Source organism: Castor canadensis, chromosome 12 (genome assembly GCF_047511655.1).
Source record: "Castor canadensis chromosome 12, mCasCan1.hap1v2, whole genome shotgun sequence".
NCBI classification, from domain to species: Eukaryota; Metazoa; Chordata; class Mammalia; order Rodentia; family Castoridae; genus Castor; species Castor canadensis.
In genome coordinates, this window is record NC_133397.1 from 891,150 (window position 1) to 912,621 (window position 21,472).

The following is a 21,472-nucleotide window of genomic DNA, read 5'->3' on the forward strand; positions in this document are numbered from 1 at the left end:
GTAAACCGGCCTTTGATTACTAAGACCACAGATAAGTGTTTTCTGGTTTCCAACAAGGAGACTAAAGGTCAGGACTCCCTTCAGCCTTCAGATATCCTCCGGGATCCACCACCCATGCAAGTTCACTTCCAGTTTATAAATGCACCACAATGAGCTGTCTATCCAGCCAGCAGCACCAGACTGTGAGTGGATAGCCAGCACTTTCCAGTCTATAGGGCCCAGTTGTATTTAAGGAGGGCTCAGAGTCTGGAAATTAAACTGCTACCCAGACCTCTTTCAGGGAAAGCCCGTAGAAATAGCACCACCCTGGGGTGCTCTCTGGAGTGCAGACACTGCCTGGGGTGCTCTCTGAAGAGCAGACACCCCCCACTGTGGTGCTGTCTGGAGTGCAGATACCCCCTGGGGCACTCTCTGAAGAACAGACACCCTCCTGGGGTGCTCTCTGGCATCACCATGATCAAAACACATGGCTCCGAGAGGATTAAAGGGAGTAAGGCCTGTTGCCAGCCACAAACAAAGCACAAGACAAGGCTGGAAGCTCTAGATGACTGTTCTTGTCTTACATCACCCCACACAAAAGCTATGTGGTATAATTAGTAATTTTGTAATTATGCACTAAGAATTTCATTGTGATGGGTCTTTGGTGCCTGAAGTCGGCCTGAGTGAGAGGCTGGGTGCCCTCACTGTGAAATGCAGGGCTGAGGAGCTATGCCCAAAGGCCCGATGATGTTGTGAATTCTGGAAATCTAGAAGAGACGTAGGCTGTGACACTTTGTCATCTGAAATGCAGACTCCATCCCTCTCCTAAATTTAATGTAAAAGAATGTAGCTCGAACCCTGAGCTCAGTGTGCGGACCATGGTCAAACAGGCTCCCCACTTCCCAGCCCTCCTGTCCTTTATGACTCTTGATGAAAATATGTTTATTATTCAGCATAAATGCTTCTGATAGAAATTCAACCTGTAGCTAATTGTTGTTTCCCATTGGGACTTTTCTGGAAAATGGAGATTTATTACAATGAAATATCCACAACTAAAGACTACATTTCATGAAAGATAGCCCTTAGGTCATTATTTGCTGTGGCCTCTTTTTGTAGGAGCAGGGATTTATAGAGTCCCTTTTGTCTTTAAAGTAGCTCAGCAAGCATTAGGTACCTTTTCAGCAGGAGTAAAAGTAGCAGTGCCACGGCTTTCACGTAGGTTCTCAGGAATCTGAGGTTGATTGACAGCTCGTAGCCGTGGGGGTAGGGGGTCCAGGACCCAAGCTTTCTGGTTTGTCTGCATTCTAGACCATGTCTCCTGCAGGACAGAAAGAACTGGACCTTCCAGCGGGTTACATTCCCCAACAAGGAAAGGAACAATGATCTTAGGAAGATTCCGGGCTGTGTACAGGAAACCCAGGAGGGTAGAAGCAGGATGGGGACTGAAATGCTGACATGCTGAGTGGGGGGAGAGGCTTGCTGGATGTGAGGGTCAGATTGCACAATGGAAGGGGAGCAGACAGAAGCTCTGGCAAGTCTGTGCACACTGAATGTAGACAAGGTCATTCACAAATGACAGCATTGATCGGCGTATTCCGCTCAACTTGTGCACAGGTGTTAGGTAAACGAATGTGCGCTTCTTCATAAATTACTAATTAATTTCACTGTTTTGCAGAATGTGCTCTGGAGATTCAAGTTCTCGCAGCTGAAGGGATCTTCAGATGATGGAAAAACGCGAGTGAAGCTGCTGTTTCAGAGTCTGGACACCAAACAAATTGAGAAGAAGGTAGGAACCGCCATCCTGCACCCAAATGCGCATGCGTGAGGCGTAGTCGATCTACTGGTCAGAAAGTGCGCAGGTGAAGGAAGCAGGGCCATCCTGAAGCACGTGACCTCCTTAGCAATCCAATGGCTGATATGTGAAAAAGCCTGTGCTTCCTGCAAGAGAGCTTATGTCCGAAATTGTGATGGATGAAACAAAGTATCTAACGCTATTAAAACTAGAAGTTACTTTGTAATATTAGCAGGGAGTCAATACCTTAATATACCAGAAGTCAAAATTTAACAGCAGAGTTTTTCAAACTGTGTTAGATGTATGATGCTGGCTGTAGATTATGAGCGTAACGTCTTCAGGTGTCATCTTACTGTCAACAGGTATTGTTTTTCATACTTTTATATAAACGTGCCACCAACAAAGCAGCTCTAACATAAACTAAAGACAAAAGAAAGTATAAACTTAGTACATTGAAAAGTAAGTTCTAAAAAAAAAAGTGAGAACATGAAAACAAGGTTTGGAAACAGACTGGCAGTTCTGCACGTGTTTTGATCTGATGAAATTATCCCTCCCATTGTGGTTTGTTTTAACAAATGTAAGGGTCAACTTTTACCTCTCTTTGTTCAGCTCAATGAACAACTTTTTTTTAAGTACAATGGAAATGGTGCAGAATTGCTTGACATTCTTAGATCTGGGCAATTGGCCAAAGAGAGCAGAATGTGGACACCATCCAGGCGGAGGACACTGTCCAGATGGAGAACACTGTCCAGGCTGTGGGCTACTGAGATATAGGATGGACCCAGTAGAATGAGACTCAGGACACGGGGCTGGCTGGAGATTTCCCACTCTGTCATGCTGTCCTATGGAGTCCAAGGGAACGGACACCAGAGTAATCATCCTGAAGACACAGGAGAGGGAGAGAGAATGAATTGCATTTTAGGGTTTTTCTTCCATTGAGATGGCTGTTGTGGGTAAAATTGGTGCTTCCTCCGTCTGGTCTGTTCATTTCACTGGAGACCATGGCAGAGGAGGGGCACCGTCACCTTTCCCTGTATCAGCCTTGTCTCCTTCTCCAGCCCATCTGAGTCACCATGGTTCTGAGGATTTGGGTTCAGGGGACCCTGGTGGTCCCAATTGTCCCCAGGGCAGAAGCTTTGGGAATGGCTGACTGCTCACCTGGCATCTGGAGAATATTCAGACAGACTACACGTTTCATTGGGTTTAGAGGTTAGAAATTCTCTTTTATTGATCACTTAGCTGTTGGTCACCTGTGTTAACAAAAGGAGTGGCGATAGCAGATAGTAGAAGCCAGGCAGTTATGAAAAGTACCATCTTAATTGCTTTGAAACAGTGGTACTGTGTCATGGTACTGTTTGCTTGGTGGTACTGTTTAGTGGTACTGTGTCTGAGGATGTTTTTTATATTGCTAAGGTTCCATTCTACTTAGAGGAAGAGAGAAAGTCTGCAAAAGTTGTTGAGGCCCAGCAATGGTACAGAACTGAAAGGGCTAAATGTTTAAGCAATTTTGTGAGGATCTTTTTATGGGAAAAGATGCAAACTTTCAAGTACAGTGAATTGACTTCACCTCAAATGATTCTGAGACAGGAACATGCGTTAACATACCCAAATGCACCGACCTTCGTCCCGGCTCTGTCCTTTGCAGAGCCCATAATGCCATGGACACGAGCCGGAGGAAGGGCAGCTATGAGATGGTGCCTAAGGATATGGTCATGAACGTGAGCTGGGGGGCTTGGAAAAGGAGAGGCTGAAGTCTTCACTGGCTGCAGGATCGAGGGTCACTGCCAGGTCCTAGAGGCGTCTTGCAGGTGAAGGCTCAGAGCCCAGTGTGATGAAGGGAGGGTGCGGAGGACGTCCACCATGATGCCACATGTGACCCACAGCATAGACAGCATGTGTGTGTGTAACCACGAACACCCAGGGCCCAACCCACATAGCCAGCTTAGAAATGACCTTTCCCAACTGAAATCTGCATTTATTATAGTTTATGAGACAGAAAAAAGTCAGGCCCAAGCTTATCCAGACAGTTAATGGACAAATTAAATGAGGAGCCCACTGGAGTGAATTCTGAATTAAATTCAGAATGCAAATGTCCTGTTGGGTGTGAGCAATGTTATTTTTATAAATAGGAACACTTCCCTACCTTCATGTGTCCCATAACCAGAATCTCAGAGAAGATGGCATTCCTTCTCATTTTACTAGAGGTGACCATGAAGCAATGTTTCTTTCTGTAATACCCGATGTACTTGAAAATCTTTCTTTGATATTTACCCAGCGCACCATCTTAGTAATTAGTGCATATAGACTTTCTTGAGTTTCTCTTTGAATTGGGGGCACGGGGGCTCCAAGGCCTGTGCTGGACATCAATTATTTGAAAACCTGACATAGAGCTTAGGAATTTGGGCTACTATTATAGTGACTTCAGTGGCTGGAAAGTTGAGGTTGAGTTGTTTTTAAAGTAAAATGCTTTTTTTCTTTCATTTCCCCTCTTAAAAGAATAGGGTGGATGGGAAGCAAACATAATAAATGAAGGATTTAGGTTCACGCAATTCTGTTCAGTTGACTGTGCGTTGTTTGTGTGACTTGTAGTTAGGGTATGAGGATTCAGCTCCGGCCGCACCCTCCCCAACCCCTCACCCTTTCTGCTGTGGCCCCAGCCCTGCTTCTGTGTGTATTGCTTGGATTTTAAGTTTCTTATGATTTCACCTCTGCCTGAGACTCAGCCTCCAGATGGTGGGTTTATCTTAGCATTTATCTCCAGCACAAGGTTGAGTACACATGTGCATTAAATAAATGTAATTTCTAGTGAATAAATGAACAAAGAAAGAGTGTATTAGCACAGAAAGAATGCCAAGAGCACTCATGGAGGTTTTACCAGTTTCTCAGGAAAAGATTCTTCCTGTCCTCACTAGAACACAATGCTTGCCACTATGCTCATGTGTTTCTGAGGTCCTCGGAGAAGTTTTCCTGAAACAAAGGTGGTTCAAGGAGCCAAGGACAGCTGAAAGGAGGATGAGTTTGCCTTTGGGAGAAAGGATGGCATACATTTTCACTCTGTAATGACCTGAGAGGGTCCCTCTGTCATCGGGGAGTCAGCCACGTGGTCAGACACAGAGAGGAAGAGCATGGGTGCCTGTGTTTAAGAGTCTGGGGCTGACAGAGGGAAGGTAGCTGCTGTGTTGGTGAAGTGGGAGCTTGGCCCCTGTCCTCTGCAGAGACAAAGCCCCTTCATTCTTTCCTGATGCTGCTGAGTTGTTCATAGTGAAAATCTCTTTCAGGAAGCCAGAAGGGGCAGAGAGGGATGGGCAAACCAAGCCAAGTGTTATAAACAGGGGATTTCAGGAAACCGGCAGTGCGGAGTGCTGTCCTCTGCAGAAGGATGTGACAGGAGGAGTGGAAGCAGTAGATGCCTGTGAAGCACAATGTCACTTTCCAAGTATATCTGTAGCATCATATAAAGTTGGCTCCCTAGAAAGCCTGGGCAAAAACAAAGCTTAGCTTTTTCCTTACTTTTTCCTTTTATCCTTAGTGAGCATTATAGCAAGCTGGTACCTTGATCCATCCCAGAATGGCAGGTGACTTTCTTTAGCTGTGTGGACATGGCTCTCTGCTGTGGTGTTGAGTCTGTCTGTAGAATTAAAATCACAGTGTTCTAACTAACAGAAACTTACAGTTTAGTTGAATTGCTAGCAGTGGCAAGAGCAAGTTTGCCTCCTTCCATCTGATCAGGAAGATGTTGGAATGATGAACTGAGATTAAAGATTGAACTGCTCGCCCTGTCCCATGCAGAGAAGCGGCTGACCTGGGCAGGGCATCCTCTGCTGCACCTCTGGTCTCTGCATCCTGAGTGAGCTTCCCGGTATCAGGACAGTATGGGGTAGAGACTTCTGGAGACGCCCCAGGAATCTCAGCTACCAATTCCCCTGAGAGCAGAGAAGTTAGAGCCCAAAGAAGAAATATCTGTGTCCTCAGAAACAAAGGCAGTGGGTCCTGGGCTGCTCATCCTGCAGGGGAGCCAGGTGGACAGGGGACTGACCAGGTAGTGGAGCTGCAGTTCCAGTGCAGCTCTCAGCACATGTTCACTGCCCAGCCTCGAACTTGCCCCAGCAGAAACTGTACAGGTTAATATGGTTTCCCTAGGTGGTTCTCAAGACATATGGACTTGGTACCAGGTTCAGCTCCCTGAGGCTCTGCCTGTCTCTGTCTCTCATGCACAGCTCCCTCTGCCCTTCTAGTTTTTATTTCTTTTTTCTTTTATTATTCATATGTGCATACAAGGCTTGGGTCATTTCTCCCCCCTTCCCCCACCCCCTCCCTTACCACCCACTCCGTCCCCTCCCTCTCCCCCCACCCCCTCGATACCCAGCAAAAACTATTTTGCCCTTATTTCTAATTTTGTTGTAGAGAGAGTATAAGCAATAACAGGAAGGAACAAGGGTTTTTGCTGGTTGAGATAAGGGTAGCTATACAGGGCATTGACTCACATTGATTTCCTGTGCATATGTGTTACCTTCTAGGTTAATTCTTTTTGATCTCACCTTTTCTCTAGTTCCTGGTCCCCTTCTCCTATTGGCCTCAGTTGCTTTTAAGGTATCTGCTTTAGTTTCTCTGCGTTAAGGGCAACAAATGCTAGCTAGTTTTTTAGGTGTCTTACCTATCCTCACCTCTCCCTTGTGTGCTCTCGCTTTTATCATATGCTCAAAGTCCAATCCCCTTGTTGTGTTTGCCCTTGATCTAATGTCCACATATGAGGGAGAACATACGATTTTTGGTCTTTTGGGCCAGGCTAACCTCACTCAGAATGATGTTCCCCAATTCCATCCATTTCCCAGCGAATGATAACATTTCTTTCTTCTTCATGGCTGCATAAAATTCCATTGTGTATAGATACCACATTTGCTTAATCCATTCGTCAGTGGTGGGGCATCTTGGCTGTTTCCATAACTTGGCTATTGTGAATAGTGCTGCAATAAACATGGGTGTGCAGGTGCCTCTGGAGTAACCTGTGTCACAGTCTTTTGGGTATATCCCCAAGAGTGGTGTTGCTGGATCAAATGGTAGATCAATGTCTAGCTTTTTAAGTAGCCTCCAACTTTTTCCAGAGTGGTTGTACTAGTCTACATTCCCACCAACAGTGTAAGAGGGTTCCTTTTTCCCTGCATCCTCGCCAACACCTGTCATTGGTGGTGTTGCTGATGATGGCTGTTCTAACAGGGGTGAGGTGGAATCTTAGTGTGGTTTTAATTTGCATTTCCTTTTTTGCTAGCGATGGTGAGCATTTTTTCCTGTGTTTTTTGGCCATTTGAATTTCTTCTTTTGAGAAAGTTCTGTTTAGTTCACTTGTCCATTTCTTTATTGGTTCATTAGTTTTGGGAGAGTTTAGTTTTTTTAATTCCCTGTATATTCTGGTTATCAGTCCTTTCTCTGATGTGTAGCTGGCAAATATTTTCTCCCACTCTGTGGGTGTTCTCTTCAGTTTAGAGACCATTTCTTTTGATGAACAGAGCTTTTTAGCTTTATGAGGTCCCATTTATCTATGCTATCTCTTAGTTGCTGTGTTGCTGGGGTTCCATTGAGAAAGTTCTTACCTATACCTACTAACTCCAGAGTATTTCCTACTCTTTCCTGTATCAGCTTTAGAGTTTGTGGTCTGATATTAAGATCTTTGATCCATTTTGAGTTAATCTTGGTGTAGGGTGATATACATGGATCTAGTTTGAGTTTTTTGCAGACTGCTAACCAGTTTTCCCAGCAGTTTTTGTTGAAGAGGCTGCTTTTTCTCCATCATATATTTTTAGCTCCTTTGTCAAAGACAAGTTGGTTATAGTTGTGTGGCTTCATATCTGGGTCCTCTATTCTGTTCCACTGGTCTTCATGTCTGTTTTTGCACCAGTACCATGCTGTTTTTATTGTTATTGCTTTGTAATATAGTTTGAAGTCAGGTATTGTGATACCTCCTGCATTGCTCTTTTGACTGAGTATTGCCTTGGCTATTCGTGGCCTCTTGTGTTTCCATATAAATTTCACAGTAGATTTTTCAATCTCTTTAATGAATGTCATTGGAATTTTGATGGGAATTGCATTAAACATGTAGATTACTTTGGGAAGTATCGACATTTTTACTATGTTGATTCTACCAATCCATGAGCATGGAGATCTCTCCACTTTCTATAGTCTTCCTCAGTCTCTTTCTTCAGAAGTGTATAGTTTTCCTTGTAGACGTCATTCACATCTTTTGTTAGGTTTGCACCTAGGTATTTGGGTTTTTTTGAGGCTATTGTAAATGGAATTGTTTTCATACATTCTTTTTCCGTTTGCTCATTGTTAGTGTATAGAAATGCTAATGATTTTTCTATGTTGATTTTATAAACTGCTACCTTGCTATAGCTATTGATGATGTCTAGGAGCTTCTGAGTAGAGTTTTTTGGGTCTTTAAGGTATAGGATCATGTCGTCTGCAAATAGGGATATTTTGACAGTTTCTTTACCTATTTGTATTCCTTTTATTCCTTCTTCTTGCCTAATTGCTCTGGCTAGGAATTCCACTACTATGTTGAATAGGAGTGGAGATAGTGGGCATCCTTGTCTAGTTCCTGATTTTAGAGGGAATGGTTTCAGGTTTCTTCGTTAAGTATAATGCTGGCTGTAGGTTTGTCATATATAGCTTTTATAATGTTGAGGAACTTTCCTTCTATTCCTAGTTTTCTTAGAGCTTTTATCATGAAATGATGTTGGATCTTATCAAAGGCTTTTTCTGCATCTATTGAGATGATCAAGTGGTTTTTGTCTTTGCTTCTGTTAATGTGGTTTATTACGTTTATTGATTTTCGTATGTTGAACCACCCCTGCATCCCTGGGATGAAGCCTACTTGGTCGTGGTGAATAATCTTTTTGATGTGTTGCTGAATTCGGTTTGCCATTATTTTGTTGAGGATTTTTGCATCAATGTTCATTAAGGAGATTGGCCTTAGTTCTCCTTTTTGGAGGTGTCTTTGCCTGGTTTTGGGATAAGTGTAATACTGGCTTCATAAAATGTGTTTGGCAGTTTTCCTTCCCTTTCTATTTCGTGGAACAGTTTAAGGAGGGTTGGTATCAGTTCTTCTTTAAAGGTCTGATAGAATTCAGCAGAGAATCCATCAGGTCCTGGACTTTTCTTTTTGGGGAGACTCTTGATTGCTGCTTCCATTTCATTTTGTGTTATAGGTCTATTCAGGTGATTAATTTCCTCTTGGTTCAGTTTTGGATGATCATATGTATCTAGAAATCTGTCCATTTCTTTAAGATTTTCAAATTTATTTGAATATAGGTTCTCAAAGTAGTCTCTGATGATTTCCTGGACTTCCATGGTGTTTGTTGTTATCTCCCCTTTTGCATTCCTGATTCTACTAATTTGGGTTTTTTCGCTCCTCATTTTAGTCAGGTTTGCCAGGGGTCTATCGATCTTGTTTATTTTTTCAAAGAACCAACATTTTGTTTCATTAATTCTTTGTATGGTTTTTTTTGGTTTCTATTTCATTGATTTCAGCTCTTATTTTTATTATTTCTCTCCTTCTATTTGCTTTGGGATGCTTGTTCTTGTTTTTCCAGGAGTTTGAGATGAATCATTAGGCCATTGATTTGGGATCTTTCAGTCTTTTTAATATATGCACTCATGGCTATAAACTTTCCTCTCAGGACTGCCTTTGCTGTGTCCCATAGGTTCCAGTAGGTTGTGTTTTCATTTTCATTGACTTCCAGGAACTTTTTAATTTCCTCTTTTATTTCACTAGTGACCCATTGTTCATTAAGTAATGAGTTATTCAGTTTCCTGCTGTTTGCATGTGTTTTGTCTTTACTTTTGTTGTTGAGTTCTAGTTTTATTGCATTGTGGTCAGATAGTATGCACGGTATAATTTCTATTTTCTTATATTTGCTGAGGTTTGCTTTGTGCCCTAGGATATGATCTATTTTGGAGAAGGTTCCATGGGCTGCTGAGAAGAATGCATGTTGTGTAGAAGTTGGATGAAATGTTCTGGAGACATCAACTAGGTCCATTTGATCTATTGTATATTTTAGATCTAGGATTTCTTTGTTGATTTTTTGTTTGGATGACCTATCTATTGATGATAATGGGGTGTTAAAGTCTCCCACAATCACTGTGTTGGCGTTTATATATGCTTTTAGGTCTTTCAGGGTATGTTTGATGAAATTGGGTGCATTGACATTGGGTGCATATAGGTTGATAATTATTATTTCCTTTTGGTCTATTTCCCCTTTTATTAGTATGGAATGTCCTTCTTTATCTTGTTTGATCAATGTAGGTTTGAAGTCTACTTTGTCAGAGATAAGTATTGCTACTCCTGCCTGTTTTCGGGGGCCATTGGCTTGGTAAATCTTCCAGCCTTTCATCCTAAGCCTATGCTTATTTCTGTCGGTGAGATGAGTCTCCTGTAAGCAACAAATTGTTGGATCTTCCTTTTTAATCCATTTTGTCAAGCGGTGCCTTTTGATGGGTGAATTAAGTCCTTTAACATTAAGCGTTAGTACTGATAGGTGTGTGGTGATTCCTGTCATTTAGTTGTCTTAGTTGTTTGAAGGTTTGGTTGTGTGTACCTAAGTTGAGGTTACTCTCTACTGTCTTGCCTTTTCTTTTCCTGTGGTTTGGTGCTGCCTGTCTTTTCATGGTTAAGTTGGGTTTCACTTTCTGTGTGCAGGATCACTTGCAGTATCTTTTGCAGTGGTGGCTTTGTGGTCACATATTGTTTTAGTTTCTGCTTATCATGGAAGACTTTTATTGCTCCATCTATTTTGAATGATAGTTTTGCTGGGTAGAGTATCCTGGGGTTGAAGTTATTTTCATTCAGTGCCCAGAAGATCTCAGCCCACGCTCTTCTTGCTTTTAATGTTTCTGTTGAGAAGTCTGCTGTGATTTTGATGGGTTTACCTCTGTATGTTACTTGTTTTTTCTCTCTTACAGCCTTCAATATTCTTTCCTTAGTTTCTGAATTTGTTGTTTTAATGATGATATGCTGTAGGGTAGTTCTGTTTTGATCTGGTCTGTTTGGTGTCCTGGAGGCCTCTTGCATTTGTATGGGAATATCTTTCTCTAGATTTGGGAAATTTTCCGTTATTATTTTGTTGAATATATTACGCATTCCCTTTGCTTGCACCTCTTCTCCTTCTTCGATGCCCATGATTCTCAAGTTTGGTCTTTTGATGGAGTCGGTGAGTTCTTGCATTTTCTTTTCACAGGTCTTGAGTTGTTTGATTAATAGTTCTTCAGTTTTTCCTTTAATTACCATTTCATCTTCGAGTTCTGAGATTCTGTCTTCTGTTTGTTCTATTCTGCTGGATTGGCCTTCCGTTTTGTTTTGCAATTCTGTTTCGTTCTTTTTTCTGAGGTTTTCCATATCCTGGGTGGTTTCCTCTTTAATGTTGTCTATTTTTGTCCTGAGTTCACTTATCTGTTTATTAATCATGTTCTCTGTTTCACTTTAGTGTTTATACAGTGCTTCTGTGGTTTCCTTTATTTCTTTTGCTCTTTCAAATTCTCTATTTTTGTTGTCTTGGAATTTCTTGAGTGTCTCCTGTACATTTTGGTTGACCATATCCAGTCAATCTTTATAAAATTCTCATTGAGTACCTGTAGTATGTCTTCTTTTAAATTATTCTTGTGGTCTTCATTGGGTCCTTTGGCATAGTTTGTCTTCATTTTTTTGGAGTCTGGATCTGAGTATCTGTTTTCTTCATTTCCCTCTGGTTCCTGTACTAATTTTTTGCTGTGGGGAAACTGGTTTCCCTGTTTTTTCTGTCTTCCTGTCATTGTCTTTGGTGTTGTTATTGCCCCTGTACTGTGTGCAATTAAGTATTTTCTAGCTTGTAATAATAACAATGGTAATATTTAGAATGGAAGGGTGAGAGGAGATGGAAAGCAAAGAAGTTAAAGGAAAAGGGAAAAACAAATAAACAAGTAGAAAAAAAACTAAACAAAGAAACAAACAAAAAAGTTTCAAAGATATAAACAGGGAGAGACAGTGTACTAATCAACCGTAAGCTGAAAAGGCATTAGAGAGACAGAGGAGGATTGAAAATAAAAAATAAAAAGAATAAAAAAATAATTTTAAATGAAAAAATGTATATATAAATAAAAAATAAAAATAATAATAAAAAAACCTCCAAGTTCAAATGCAATGAAATTTCAGTGGTAATAATTTTAGTGTTTGTCCCTCAGCCTCCAATCCTGGAGATGGTGCCTCAGATGTTGTTCTGTAGTTGTTTCATCAAAGGGGAAAAATAAAATAGAACAAAACCACACAAAACAACAACAACAACAAAAAACCCACAAAGTGTCCCAAGTTCAAATGCAGTACAGTTTCTGTAAGTTTTTCAGCATGCAGGTGTAGTTCGGTTGTTTTCTCATCAAAGGTAGGGAGAGAGAAAAAAAAGAGTCTGGAGACAGGTCTGTGAATGGTATTTCCGGCTGTGGTTTGTCTGCCCGCTGCTGTCAGCCTGCTGTTGCTGGAGGCTTTATCTATGCAGATCTCAGGGGTGAGCTTAGCACTCACCTGGCCCTGCAGGCTTTTTTTACTCAGAGTTCTCCTGTGTGCAAGCCGCTGCTACAAGCTTTCCCCTTTCCAAGCACAGTGGGGGAGGTGACACTGCACCCGCTTTCCCAGGCCTGTGTGTTTGTTTACAGCTCACATGGGAAGTGGATCTTCCCTCCTGTCCTGTGGAGTTTTCCTCCCACCACCACTCTCACAAGCTTTCCCGCTCCTGGTTGCTGGGCGCACGCCCCCGCTCCTGCCAAGCCTCTCCAGCCAGGCCCAGCTTGTTTATTTACAGTCCCGGGAAGGATTCCCCTTCCCAGCTCTTCGGAGCTCAGGGCACCCCACCCTCTTTGCCACATGTCTTTATTGTTCTTATTGCTTATTACTCAGTTTCTCTTTTTTTCCCTGGGTGGGGGTCGGTCTATCCACGGGGATATGCTGTTTTGGCCCAGGGTTGTCTGTGGGAGTACTGTGTACTGCTTAGCTCACCTTGTCCACATCTTCCCAAGCCATCTGGGCGCAGGCGACTGGTGGCCCGGGGGCCCTTCTGGTCTCTCTGTTCAATGTGAAGTGGAGATGCTCTGCGCAGGCTGGAGGTGTGGAGGGGTCAAAGTTTTGCCTCTTCTCGGTGGCCTTGCCTGCAAGGTGTGTCTCCAGTGTCTCTCCAAGATTTCACTTTAGGAGGCACGCTTTCTGCTTCCTCCCTCCAGCTGCCATCTTGGAATCCATCCAACTCTGCCCTTCTAATTCAGGGTCCTTGGGGGCACCTTTCCTTCTGGGGAAAGGGCAGTCTGTACTTTTTCCTACTTGGGATTGACTTGGAAGAGCCCAGCTGAGCTCATTGATTTTGAAGCACCTTGAGCTGGACAGGGCCCCATCACCTGAATGTCTGGGCAGGGGCTGTACCCTTCAATATCCTGACACCTGTGGAGAGAGGGCTCTAAGGTGAGTTCAGATTCAAGTCTCCCATGGACAACCATTTCATTCATAAAGTGTGTTTACTCTGTACAGCCCAAAAGTGAGCTCACTAGCGTTCCTAATAACCTGCAGATTAGACACGTTCAACTCCATATCCACACATGGAGCAAATTCAGAAACTTGTGTTCAGAGATGTTGTGTGCTTAGTAAGAGGGAACCTGGTTGTGCCCTGGCAGTGGACATGAAGCAGAGGTTGGGAGTGGGCAAAGGAAGCCTCTCTGTTTGATCTCTTTAGTGGAGGAAACTCTGTGTGTCCCAGGAGGGTGGACCTGCACTGCTAGTGTCAGAGGAGGAAGCAGAAAGCAGTGGCAGTTGAGCCAGTAGCACAGCCCTCCTCACATGGTAGCAGGGGACATGTAGCCCACCCTGAAGGACATCACTAAAGCCTACAATGGACTGGGTGACAGTGAGTAGCCAGCAGAGCAGGACAGGGCTGGAGTCCTGATCTGTAGCATTGGCTGATTAAGGTGGCGGAACAATTCCTCTGTGGTCTGTGGCCAGCTGCCCATGTGACATCAGTTGTCTGACAGCACACGAGGACTGTGTAGTCAGCTCTGGGAGTCAGGCAGCACCTGTCTTCAGCCCAGTCCAGCAAAGAAATCAATCCAGTGCCATTTATCTGTTGCTGTCCAAGAATGAGGCATAAACCCTATCTGAACAGTGCTAAGAGCCCCTTCCCCACTTCCTTAATGTCCTTCTGAAGTCAGTGGCCCTGTCCTGACTTCTACACACTGAGCTCAGTGTCCTTGTGCTGCAGTAAGGGGTATGAGCATCACTTCCCAGGTATGAATCGATACTTCTCACCTGTCATGCCCCAGCCTGTGTGTATGGCCCTACAGCCACTATCACCTAATCCCCAGCAGATGGGGCATGGTTTACACCTTGACCACCTCAGCTTCATTGAGGTATGACAAGGGACTGCTGTGAGCTCTAAGGTGGATTAGTGCAGGCGTTCATCCACTGTACATACTACGTGTGGGGACCACCAGCTGGCTCTTGACCACTGCTGTTGAGATAAATCTGCCTCCATTTTCTCTGTGCTGTCCAGTATGGGCTCCTCCTCTTTACCACTTGTCAGTGAGAGCAATGTTGGCTGCAGGAGCTTTGAAGGAAGCTACCTTTTTGTCACAGTGCACATTTCTGTCCCTGTCACTGTGATGCACGGGCAGTGCACATTTCTATGTGACCCGTGCGTGGCTATGTCATATCCACATTTAGGATTATCATTGAAAAAGGAGCAGGCAGTCCCTGTGCCGACAGGCACATCTGCAGTCCTCCTGAGGATGGCATCCTCCCTCCCTGCTGAGAGGTGAGCCTCAGGTGAGGGTCTCAGCCTCCCCTCGGCAAGAGGAAAAGAGTTAAAGAGATGAGGCAGCAGTACTCAGCTTGGAGATTTCTCTTCTTCATCCTGTGACTTCTGTCAGATGTCCACTGTGCACAAATCCCTGAGCTACCTACTAGGAAAAAGCAGACAGGGACTCAGGCTACGGGACTGGCTGCAGCACTGTGCACAAACACACAGACACCTGGCAATTAGGACAGGATCGTGAGAGAACTGGCAGGTGCACAGAGCTCATGGGTTAGTCAGAGAATTCCTGTATCATTCCGTAACCCTGTAGAGCAGAAACTGCTCAAGGCCATTGTCGTAACCACCATGTCTGGCCTGGGCTGTGAACCACAGACTGCCTCCAGGGCTGAGCCCATGGTGGCCTGGGAGACATGTGTCCCTCTGTTCCTTAAAATGATTTTCTGGGTGTTCTGAGGTCCTCCTCTCTCCCCCAACAAAAATGTCAGAGTCAACAGTGGGAGCTGAAACCTCAGGTGTCTGAATTCCAGATTATGTAATAAATGATCAACCACAGAGACTGCTAGTTTGCAGGGGTGATTCGGAGATGGAGTGGGGTGGAGGAAGATGCAAAGAGTGGGCTGACTGGCCTTGGAATACAAGGATCACCGCCCTGCAGTCCGGCTCCTCACTGCCAGTGAGGAGCAGACACTATTAGAGAAGCAGGAACTCTGTAAGTGGTCCTACTTCCTCTCCACATTCTACAGGTATTAAATAAATAAGGATTAAATACAAAGTCCTGGTGTCTTTTCACAGAGATCACCTCTGTGCTTTGACCACAGCCTAATGGAGTATATCTAATGCAATTGCATATGGTCATAAAAATGATCCAATTCATAAAAAGGCATAAAAATGTGACATAAAGCAACTTGCCTGACTAAACTTGAACATGACAGCACTTACATATTTTCTGCATTAATGGTAAGAACACTAGTTTCATTTTTCTGTTTATAGTTACCAATGAAGTATTGTATTAACCTGAAGTGTTTGAGCTGAACTAGCCAGAGTCATTTTCCTTCTCAGTGTCCCTAAAATACCCTGATTTCTCAGGTGAGACACTGCCATAGAGACTCACTGCCTTGCCTCTGCGGTGGTTGCCTTTCTTGAGTCTGTATCGTGCAGGGTTTACAAGTTGTCCACCCAGTAACTCTGCACACTCCCAGCAGACATTCATAGCTGAAGAAGCCAGTGCAGAGAAGAACCTTCCGACACCCTCAGACGTGGAACCTCACAGGTTTAGGACTGCTGGAGCACAGCTCTGCCTGTTAGTTTCCAGAGCCCATGTGTGCAACACCCATGGGAGCCAAGGTCCAGGTGTCTGGATCTCCTCCATCCTGTGCTGTCACTGGGGGTCTGAGTGTCCTCCCAGCCTCAGGAGTCACAAGCGTCCTTTCCTCTGCAGTGCAGACCAGTGGCAGGAGGAGGGCAGCTGCCACTGGCAGGCACCCACAGAGCAAGGAGCAAATGCATTCTTTGATGCCTTTTCTTTTCTTTTAACTAAATATCTGGAATTTAGGCAAGTCAGATTCTGGAAGAGATTTCCATAGAAGCAAACGCCTTCTTGAGATCTCCAGGCCATCCATAGTGAGGCCTCCAGGACCTTGGCAGGAGTCAGTCCAAGTACAGGGGGCCCTGTCCCAGTCACATCTCTGCAGGGTTTGGACTTGACATTGCTCATCCCCAGAACAAGGCAGCCTCCTCTTTAGTCTGGATTATTAACCATGGAAAAAGGAAGGAGCTGGGAGAGGCAGCCTCTCACCCAGCCCCTCGTTACTCTGGGCGCACGTACCTCAGGAGCCCTGTGCCTAGATGCCCCAGTAATGGGGCCACCTGAGGGCAGCTGCCTGCCAGTCACAGAGAGCTGCCGGGGCTCAGTCCTGCACCAGCAGGGCCAGCGTCCAGACTCACCAGAGCAGGAAGGAGGTACCGCTGGCCCCCATCACACCTCACCTCTTCAGTGAGGATGCTGGGAACACAGGACACCAACTGTAGGACACAAGGATGAAGAGCATCCTCTCAGGTGAGCTGTGGCACTTGCAGGTGACAGGAAGATGGAACAAAAGCACAGATAGCGCAGACTCTCCAGGGGGACACCTGAGCAGCAGGGCTGCTCTTCTGACCTTGGAGCCTGCAGGGTAAGGGTCCAGACTGCAGTGGTTGCCCCCGAGCAGGACTCCAACAAGGAGGGGTCCCAAGCCTGAGCCTGGCTGTGAACTTGCCCAGTGCTGCGACTGGACACAGGAAACAATGGATCCACAGCCAAGAAAAGGATGACCTGCCCAGAGGCTCCTGTCCAGAGGTGAGGAACACAGAAAACAAGGAAAAAGTGGCAGTCATAGCAGCGATGTACAGCGATGTACACCGAGATGCCTCCCTGTTCTCTGAGCTCCTGTCCCTCTGTGCCCCCTGATGCCCTGTCCCTCTCTGTCCCCAATGTACTGTTCCTCTGTCCTCTGATGTCCCCATCTGACTTTCATGGCTGTCCACTTGGATTTTATTTACACTCAGTCGTCTCCTTGTCTGAGAGCCTGTGAGTTTGGATCTGCAGAAACTGAAAGACTGGTTCTAACTCACCCCGCAAGCCACCAGACATGTCCAGGGTACTTGGCGTGTCTTTGTAAAATGTAAGAGCAAGTCCATAAGCAGTGATGGGAACGCATGCACCTTAGTCCTGGAAGCTGTTGGTCCAAGGTCAAGGTGCTGTGGCACCTGGCGAGGGCTTCCTGGCTCAATGAAGCACCTTCTCTCCGTGTCATCACTTGGCAGAGGGGGCAGGCTGCTCTCTGGGGACTTTTACACAGGCACCAATATTGTGGGTGCCCAACCTTGTGAGCTCACCACCTCCCAAAAGTCCCCACCTCTTAATCCCACACCACTTGGGGGTTAGGTTGAGACATGAATCTGGGGACACAGACTCTCGTCCTCAGCACCCTGTTTTCTTTAGCACCTCTGTGAGGGAGCAACGCTGCCTGTCCTTCTTGGCTGCTCTCATCTGCCATGTCCTCTAAGTAAAGCTGAGAGGCTGAGAAGAAAGGTGGCCAATGGCCCCAGTGAGCCACTGTGAACCTAGGGACACAGGATGGTGTGTAAGCGGTCAATGTCACCGAGGATCACTCAGCATCCTGCTGAGGTTCCCAGGGGCGAGTGACAGCACTCCATGTGGATGTGGAGGCCATGTTTGGAGGCCTGGAGAACTAGGTGTTTAATTTGCAGCATCATTAAGCTGACACCACACAGACACACATCCCAAAATGTTTGAAAACGGTTATTTCTAAAATAACGAATTATACGCTTGTAGGGGATAATATATCAGTGTCTATTTAAAATTTAATTTTTTAAATTTTATAAACAGCAGAAAGTACAGCCCAGTTAGATGGTCAGAAGGCACCAGGTGGCTCCTGGGTCACATCCTCTGTTCCCAAGCCCCTGCTGAGCCTGGGTGCCCGGCTCTCCCTCAGCAAGGGCCTGGGGGAGGGGGTGGTCACCAGGGAGTGAGCCCAGGCAGAGACCCACAGAGAGAGGTGGTCCTGACCGGGGTGAGGAGCTCCTGTGCAACCATGTTAGTTCCCAGGGAGTCTTGGCAGAGAGCTCGGTCATCTCCAGACCCCGGAAGGACAGAGGATACTGTCCTTGGGTGACAGTCACGTGAGCGGAGGGCGTCCTGCAGCGTGTCTGGCCCAGCTGCACCTGCAGACATTTTCCAGACTCACTTCCTCTGGATCGGAGGAAGCAGCCTGGACAGAACCTTCTACTCATCTTCCATTTTATTAGACTCTGCAGGTCTTTATTTCAGTTTCCTTGGACAGTTGTGGGGCATCAAATCCGGGCCTCCAGCTTCCTAAGCAACTGCTATCATTTGAGCCACTCTCCCAGACCTTTTGTTCTTATTTTGTTTTTAAGGAAGGGTCTCGATAGCTTTCCCCAGGCTAGTCTTCAACTCATAATCCTCCTGCCTCCACCTCTGAGTAACTGGGCCTACAGGCATGTGCCACCACTCCCAGCATCTATGGTCCTTCTTGTCAGGGTCTGGCAACTTATAAATAACAGAATTTACAGGAGGAAGAGCTGGACACCATTCCCACATATGTGCATCCTCACTGGCTCCACAGATGAACAAAGGCTGAAGATTTTAGTTAAAGAAATATGATTCACATTAACAATAGAAAGCAAACAGCAATGTTGAGCACTGAGTTTTCTAAAATGGAAAAACAGAAGTACAAAGGTCACCAGGCTTCCAGAGAAAGCACATGGTGACATCTTTCCAACTGCCTTCGTGGGAAGAAAGCAACTGGCCTTGCCAAGGCAAGTGATATCCGAGTGGCTCCTACGTGACTCATGTGAACTGGTGCGGGTTTTGTTATTTGTAGGACAAATTATCATTCCCAGTATACCAACATATGGATTACTGGTTTTAGTCTTCAGCATTGCTAAAATGAGGGAAGTTTGCTTTTCCCTCTTCAAGAAAATGAGCTTATTTGGATAGAAAATGAAGGAGTTATTTGTCTTATCAGAACTTGGAACTCCACATAGAAAATACTTACAGAAGCAGGAAAGCAGCTAGTCCTGGCTCTCTTGGTTCCCTGCCTTCCCACCCTCCACACATGTCTGTGTCACTCTGGAGCCACTGCAAAAGCAAGGACTAAATTTGTGAAGACAGCATTTCTAAGAGCCAGTGTTCATCTTACACTCGGGTCCCTGGGGGAGCAGGGATCCGCAAGGTGACAACTCAGAGGCCTCCAGAGAAGCTGGGCTCTCTCCTAACATCCTGCCAAGAAATCATGCTGGTTTTTAGTGTAAATAAAATCCATGAGTTATGATTCCATTATTTGCTGAAGGGGAAATGGTGATTTAAATATGTAAACCAAGGAAACAACCGAGAGTATTTTACAGCCAGAAGTAGAAAACATCACAAAGGTGAGTTACAGAGCAGGTTTTGAAAGTGACTGCTTTAAGGCAAAGTAGACCTGTTGAATGGAGCCAAGTGAACACAAGCCAGGTGGAAGAGGCCCCTTGATGCCCACGCAGTTATCTGATAACAGGCAGGCGATGTGTACACTGTGGACACTCTGGACACAAAGGGGCAGCCAGCACAAGGTTTCATTTCATCATGCTACACAGAATAGGAGCCAACTTTAAACTTAATGTTTCTTTCTGGAATTTTCCCTTAACTATTTTTGGACTACATTAGACAACGGATAGCTAAACCTCAGAGAGCGAAACCACGGATAGGGGTTCTACTGTAGTAAATTCCAGACAAGAAAGGGAGATGCGCCTCCCGTGAACAGCACTTTTTCTGGTTTGCTCAGTCCGTCCCCTCCAGCCCCAGGCTATGAGCACCCTGCAGCTGTCACCCTCTGTCACACACTGGCTCTTTCTGCATTCCCTGGGGAACATTTAGACTAATTTAAACCCTACCCTCAAAGTCAAAATCCTGGTACTCCTGGTGTCTCTTCCTAGTTGTACCAAGGTCTCTGTGGAGCAGCAGTGGTGAGTTGAGTTCTGTGTGTGGTCACTGCCTATGGCTATGGCACCCCATCTTATATTTCTTGGGTATTTTATGGTGCAAGTTACGAAGCATGCTCATTTGTTCTAGTTACTCATTTCTTTTTTCAGTCATCTCTTCCAAGTGTTGTGTTAACGGCCAGAGTCTCTGTGTTGAGCTCTCTGGGCAGGGGTGGTGGTGAGGGAACGACTGACTGTGAAGGACAGTTTGTAGTTGAGTTACTATGGCTGAGTGGAAGCTGTTTTCTTGAAGTTCATAGACTTTCCACTTTCCCCATTCTCCATGGGGTGACAATTAGGGAAAACTGAAACTCTAGTGTGGCTCCAGCCTCCAAGAATGGATGTCCAGCTATCTGCATGCAGAAGTGGCAATATGGAGAGAGTGACAAAGAGATGAGACTTCTCCTGGGGGAGACTTACTGGGGACACAGGTGACACCAATACTCATGTGTTTATTGGAACTGTCACTCTTGTGACAGGTGGAGCACACCTGAGCGTAGAGAGAAAGAAGGAAGGGATGCTTTTCCAAATTGCAGTGACCTCATTGTTCATACTTCGATAAGCACAGGGTAGACCTCATGGTATTTAAACACACAAATATTGAAAACTGTGACAAGCCATAGACCATAATTTAAATAATTATTTTATCCACCTTTAGATATTGAAAGACTATGAAAACATAGCTCCTTGGGACAAACGTATTATAGAGGAGGATAACAGGTGACAGAAGGTCAGTGGGGAGCTGACCACTGACCAGAGTCCAGGAACACATGGGGGGTTGGAGGGATTGCAGACCTGCTTGGCCAGCCCAGGTGCTGCCTGGATGTTCTGACTCTCTGCTTTCTCATCTATAAAATGGGTGTCATTTCCACCAAAAGGTGCTGGGAGCTGGAAGTATGGTTGACTGGGACAATGAGTAAGAGTACAGCAGTCAGATCTGCAGATGAGGTTTCAGCTTTGTTTTTGATGCGTGGCACGTGTCTGACATCTCTGACATCATCTGCTTCATGGGCAGCAGGGTCTGAGAGGGGAGTGCTTCCCATGTCTTTGTCACAGGACACTGGTTGGGTTCAGGAAGACGATGCATGGTGGTCATTCTTCCTTCCTTGACGTCAGTGCTGTTTACGCCGTTCACGTGACCTTGGAAGTTATTTAAACCTTTCCACTACTTAAATTTCTTGGCACATGGAAACAAACACAGGACGTGAGATCTGCCCCCGTCAGTGTGCGGGGAACAGCCCAGGAGTGCTGTGCATTCAGTGTTGTGCAGCTGACATCTTGAGCTTTCCTTGTGATGGGACTGCAACTCTGAGCCATGGAGCAGGCCCTTCCCTCCGGCCGTCCTCCTGCC

General features: G+C 45.3%; 1 protein-coding gene across 2 annotated transcripts in view; it reads left to right on the forward strand.

Annotated features, from left to right (window-relative positions):
- Window positions 1-21,472, forward strand: part of Sntg2 (syntrophin gamma 2) — a 226,846-nt gene that overhangs the window by 200,875 nt on the left and 4,499 nt on the right. For both annotated transcript variants that reach the window (XM_074049063.1, XM_074049064.1), the window contains exon 16: window positions 1,655-1,765. In XM_074049063.1, the coding sequence (XP_073905164.1) occupies window positions 1,655-1,765 (111 nt within the window). The remainder of the gene's footprint in view (window positions 1-1,654; window positions 1,766-21,472) is intronic.